General features: G+C 48.6%; 1 protein-coding gene across 1 annotated transcript; it reads left to right on the top strand.

The window, feature by feature from the left end:
- The first annotated feature begins 1,195 nt into the window (after positions 1-1,195).
- Positions 1,196-5,778, top strand: SAP30 (Sin3A associated protein 30). The gene is made up of 4 exons (XM_074228962.1): positions 1,196-1,552; positions 3,051-3,176; positions 3,510-3,608; positions 5,446-5,778. Exons 1-4 carry the CDS (start codon positions 1,211-1,213, stop codon positions 5,566-5,568), a joined length of 690 nt encoding a protein of 229 aa, XP_074085063.1. The 5' UTR covers positions 1,196-1,210; the 3' UTR covers positions 5,569-5,778.
- Positions 5,779-6,113: the final 335 nt, after the last annotated feature.

The raw sequence follows: 6,113 nt of genomic DNA, 5'->3' as shown, positions 1-6,113 counted from the left end.
CATAAAATAAAATGCACAAGATTACAAAAGACACCAATTACATTAAAATATCATCAAAAATGTTCAAGAGTCCCGGTGCCAGGACTGTCCCGAGCAGTTCGGCCTTCAGCCCGTCTTCCCAGATCCCGGGCGGCGGGAGCGCCCCGGGGGGCCCCCCGGGGGCCGCCTCCGGGGCGGAGGACGGCCCCGATCCCTCCTCGGCGCGCCCGCGCGCCCTTCCCCGCCGCCCGCGTCTCTCCGCCTCCGTTTTGCCACCAGTTGCCGGCTCCGCCCAGGCAGCGGGCGGACTGGGCTCCCGGGCTGCGAATAAACAGTGTTTTCACCCGGGCCGAGGACTGGGGACGTGCGGGGGGGGGGGGGGGTCTGGGCCCTGCTCCGGATCAGCCGTTGGCAACGCGGGGCCGGGGGGAGCCCCAGGCAGGACGCGCGGACCCCGCAGCAGCAGCGGGAGCTGCGTGCACACTCTGGGGGCCCCTTTCCCCGCCCCCTCGCAGCCGCACGCGCTCGGGGGCCCGGGCGCAGCCTGGCTCCCAGGCCCCGCCCGCAGCAGGGAAAGCCGGGCCGGCCGCCGCAGATCCGCCCTTCCCCCGCCTGCCCCCGGGCACTGCGAGAGCCGGGCCTGCCAGCAGGGAGCTTCGCGGTGCCCGTCGGGATTGGTAGTTCTTCGGCCCGCCCAGCGCGCCGCAGGCGAGGGGAGAGGAGGTGCGGGGCGGGGCGGGGCGGGGCGGGGCGGGCCCCCGGAGAGACTACGTTTCCCGACGCGCTTCCTGCTCCGAAGTGGGAGGGGCCGGAGGGGAGAGTGTTTGTGTTGGAAGGAGGCGGGGAGGGGCCGGCGGAGGGGGGGGGGCGCTGCGCCTGCGCGCTGGCCGCGGGCCGCCGAGAGGCGGAGGGAAGGGGGAGCAGCCCAACAGCTGAAGTCTGCACATGACAGAGTGAGCGCGGCCGCCGCCGGACGCCCCCTCCCCAGCCGGGACGCGGAGCGGACGCCGGGCGCGGCGCCGGGGACCGCCGGGGCCGCCGCCGGACGGTTCGGGGCCCGGGGGCCGCCGCAGCGGGGCCGCCCCGTCCGCGCAGCGCAGGTGCCGCCGGGGCCCGGGAGCGCGGCGGGGCCCGAGGCCGGAGCGCGCCCCGCCGCCGCCGCCGCCGCCCGCCGGCCCTCCCGCCGCCCGGCCCGGCCCGGGCCCCGCCGCGGCTCGGAGGGGCGGCCACCATGAACGGCTTCCCCCCTGACGAGGTGAGCCGGGGAGGGGACGCGGCCGCCGCCGTGGCCGCCGTGGTGGTGGCCGCCGCCGCCGCCGCCGCCGCCGCCGCCTCGTCCGGAGCCGGCGCCGGGGCCGGGCCGGGGGCCGCCGGCGGGGCCGAGATGCCGGGCTCCGGGCCGGCGGCGGGCGCGGCGGGGCCCCCGGGCGCGGCGGGCCCGGGCCCCGGGCAGCTGTGCTGCCTGCGGGAGGACGGCGAGAGGTGCGGCCGGGCGGCCGGCAACGCCAGCTTCAGCAAGAGGATCCAGAAGAGCATCTCGCAGAAGAAGGTCAAGATCGACCTGGACAAGACGGTGAGTGGCCCGGGCCGGCCGAGCCGCGCCAACTCCCGCGGCGCCCCGGCCCGGCTCCTCCGCCCCCCCGCTTCCTCCCGCGGCCCCGCTCCGGCCCCTCCTCCGCCGCTAACTTCTGCTCGCGACCCCCAACTCCTCCCCCGCCCCCCACGTCTCCGCGGGCCCGGCTGCGAAGTGAAACAAAGCGGGCCGGGCCGGGCCGGGCCGGGCGAGGGGCAGCTCCGCAGCGGCAGGCGCCTTTGTTAGGCTTGGCGGGGCGGCGGGGCCCCCGCGGACACACAGCGCCCGCCGGCCCGGGGCGGAGGAGCGGAGCGGGGAGCGCCCGGGCCGGCCCGGGACAAAGGAGCCCCGTCCCAGCGCGGGCGTCGGTGGGCAGCGCAGGAGCCCGGCCCGGCCCGGCGGCTCAGTGAGACCCCGGGCTGCAGGAGACAAAAGGGGCGAGTGCCGCCGTCCGGGAGGTCCGAGAGTGCCATCGAGGCCGCGGGATGTGTGGGGGGCGGAGGAGACCCCGGAGCTCGGGGGGCGCGCAGGCAGCCGGACTTGGAGCCCGAGGGGCCGGGAATGCTTGGAGGAGGAGGAGGAGAAGGAGGAGGAGGAGGCACCTGAGCCAGCCTGGGAGGGACGGGATTGGCGGAGCCGCGCCGGAGCCCGCATTCCGGGAACTGGGGCCGGGCCCAGGCCGGCGGCGCACAAAGAGGGCAGCTTCGGCTGGGGGCGAGCTGGGGAGCCCCGACCGGGCCACCGCGCCGTGAGGCCCCGCGGGAGGCACGGCAAGTGGTTTGAGTCCAGTACCGGCGCACGGCCTCTCATGGTTGCTGGTCCGGCGGAATGGTTCTGAGTGAATGAGTTTGTTAAAAAGTTACTTTGTGTGCGTTTCTACCGTTTTCTTGAGCCACAGAAAATCAAGTGATCTTGAAACTGTTGGAGGGAAAAAGGCATGGTAGACAATCCAGTTTGCTACTTCCTAATAAAGACTATGCAGCTAGTCAACTTTGCTTTAAAGTTGATTCTAAATATTTTTGATACTTACAAGTTGGAAGTTATCTCTGGAACAAAGGGAAAAATAGAGAAAATATATTCTACTTAAAAGGATTCGCTGGAGAAAACCTTGACCACACTCTGCGGTTAGACAGCTTTTCTCCTAGTTCAAAAAGACAACCCGGAACTCGCTCCTCCCATAACATTTTGATGCCTGAAAGCAAAGGCCCAGAGAAGAAACTTTTCCTTCTTCCTCCAGCTCTCTTCAGCAGCACACCATTTCTGAACTAGACTAGTTATAACAGCAGGGCAAAAGTGCTTTTTTCCCTTTATATCAAATGAATCTGCAGTGATTTAACATCGAGAAATCTAGAAAAAAGGAATGATAGAATTGTTCAACTCGTTTTTCCTTATCATGACCTTTTCCTTAATAATTCAGTGTAACATATGGTACTTCCAGATATGGAGTAATGAGCTCTGTGGGAAACTTGGTTGTTGTTGATGTCTCTTTCTCCTCTAGGCAAGGCACCTCTATATCTGTGACTTTCACAAAAACTTAATTCAGAGTGTTCGAAACAGAAGAAAGAGGAAAGGGAGTGATGATGATGGAGGTGATTCACCTGTTCAAGATATAGATACTCCAGAGGTAAATGAATACTTTTTATATAAAATTTAAGATGCTGTGTTTTGTTTTGCTAAATACCTGTGTCATAAAATAATTTTCTTACAGTGAAATAATTAAATGGCATATTATTGTTCTTAGTTATTCCTGCAAGAAGATAAAATTTAACTTTATGAAATTTCCTTCTTAAGTTTTAATTTGACATTTCACATCTCTCATTCTATAAAGAAAAGCTTCTTTAAATCAACAATAGCTGATTTTTCAAATGATAGCTTTTTACAATAACTTTATAGTTGACCTATTTAAGCAAGTTGTACCTAAATTAATTATATTAATAAGTATATTAATTCTTTACAGGTTGATTTATACCAATTACAAGTCAACACACTTCGGAGGTACAAGAGACACTTCAAGTTACCAACGAGACCAGGACTTAACAAAGCACAACTTGTTGAGGTAGAAGTCATTGTTAAGCTATTTAATAGAGAAAAAGTTACATTAAATGTGACTATTTCCAGAAACTAACTCCCATATTTTGAGCAATGCTTTCTTAAATTTCTTGTATATTTATTTTTAGATGAATTTTTAAATTATGAATCAAAGGATGGCTGTAGCTAATTTTTAATAAATATTGAACCATAAAGTAATAAGAAATTTACTGTGGAAAAAATTTGGTACCTTACAATGTTCTACAACTGGAAAACACATGCATAGGCATAGATAATTGAAGTAATGGATTATCTTTTGTTTTTACAGCTCTTTGAGACATCAAAACTATAAAAATACACCATCTAATGGGAATTTTGCTATACATGAAAAGCTTTTAACAATACGTTTCCTTTGTTATCAGTAGTGCTATCACTTAAGATATATTAAGATTTAGTACTCTTTACTTTTGATGAGGAATTTTGAATTATAAACACAGTGTCCCACAAGTCTTAGTGTGATTTTAGTACAGGGATATCTTGTATTAATCATATCATTTCAAGTACACAAGTGAACTTATGAATTAGCTAGTTTCTCACTATAATGACTTAGTGACAATGGTGGACTAGCTCAGAAATGTCTTTTCTTGGTGTGTTCAATGTAATGAAATGCATTTTACATAAGAATTATAGGATTTGATATCTCTAATTTATTATTGTTATTCATTATTGTTACAGGTAAATGAAATCCAACATTCTTAAAAAACATGGTGAAAAAAGAAAGAATAAGATATTCCCTATTTGAGAACCTGTAGTCAATACTTAGTAGTAGAGAACCTCTAGTCAGTTTCTGACTATAGTCAGTCAATTATCTTTAAAAAAAAGAGAGATTAAGATGTAGATTTTAGAACATTCTATTTCAGGTTAATAACAAAATTATGTTATTTAAAATCAAAGTAAGTTGAGAGTTTTTTAAATGTTTCTACTTGAAGATTTGATTTTAAAAAACACAAATTGTTATTCTTTCAAACTTCTGACAACCTAACTTTTTAAAAATTATTTTGAAACTGAAGCATTTTTATATACAGAGGGAGAAATTCTGTCTCTAATTCTAGCAGACATGTTTACCAACTATAGAAACTTAGTTTTTTAGACATTAAGTCAGGTTTCCTAAGTAGATGGGCTAAAGGTATCCTGCTTTAATCTATTTAAAAGGTAATGATTGTTAGTTGCACATCCTTTATCTCCAGCATCATGAGAAGTGATGAAAGGTGATGATAATAAATATTCTGTAAGCATTGATTTTTCTTCTGTTTTCCTTCAGTTATATATATATATATATATATATATATATATATATATATATATATATATGCAGATTATTTTCTTCAGAACCCTTTAGTACAAGAATACTAAAAGGAAGGAAGTTCCCTGTTTTGCTTGTACCATACTAATGAAGACTTCTTTCTTCTGGATAGTTACATTTTTAATTTGAATAAGGTCATTACAAATGGAAATTAGAATGCGGATGTGTCTTAGCAGGCTTACCTGTATTTCTGTTACGCTCCATTGAAGTTTATAGTTTAAAAAAATTAAAGAATTAACTTCCTAGTTGTTTTCATAATTAAATTGTTTTAAAATTGTTCAATAAGGAATCTTGTTTCCTTTGAAATTTTGCTGTCATCTCATATACATATATGTATATATATATATATATATATATATATATATATATATATATATATAGATATATATATAATTAGCTTAGCATATGGCACTTTTTTGCTTTGGGGGGATTTTTTTTGGATGTAACTTTTAAATAGGAAGCTGAATTAATCTCTTAATTTCTTCAATTTTTCCCTTTATAGATAGTTGGTTGCCATTTTAGGTCTATTCCAGTAAATGAAAAGGACACCTTAACATACTTCATCTACTCAGTAAAGAATGACAAGAACAAGCCAGATCTCAAGATTGATAGTGGAGTTCATTAGGATATCTGAAACTGGGACTAAAGCTTGGATGTACAGATACTAAGACTGTTTTTGAGATACAGAAACATCCATTTGTGCTTTTTTTTCTTACAGAGGACTTTCCTCTGTCTTTATTTTCTTTATTTTTGATCTTGATAATTAGATGAAAACTCATGTGAATTGAGCTTTCATAGATGAAAAAGATATTTTAAATAAATGATATTGCTATTATAGTTGCTTCAGTGTATTTACTGTTTAAACTTGATGGTTTTCCTTATCCCTTATTTCTAGTGAAGCCTAAGATATTTGTATAACTGTATTCACACACACACACACACACACACACACACACACGAACACAGAGTTAACTTTTGAGTATTGTCATTATTGAACTCACTTTTAAATTTTAGTTAAAAGTTGATAACCTCATTTAGAAGCAGTAGCCAGTCTGGTATTTCTTTGAAATAACTTCTGTTTGCAGTATAGTGATTTGGGATTTAGAATAGAGCATTGTTTTAAAGTGACGATAGCAAATCTCAAATAATCACCTTCCTGTACTAGTTTTT

This window comes from Macrotis lagotis, chromosome 3, assembly GCF_037893015.1.
Source record: "Macrotis lagotis isolate mMagLag1 chromosome 3, bilby.v1.9.chrom.fasta, whole genome shotgun sequence".
Lineage (NCBI taxonomy): Eukaryota > Metazoa > Chordata > Mammalia > Peramelemorphia > Peramelidae > Macrotis > Macrotis lagotis.
This window is presented reverse-complemented; position numbering and strand designations above follow the sequence as displayed.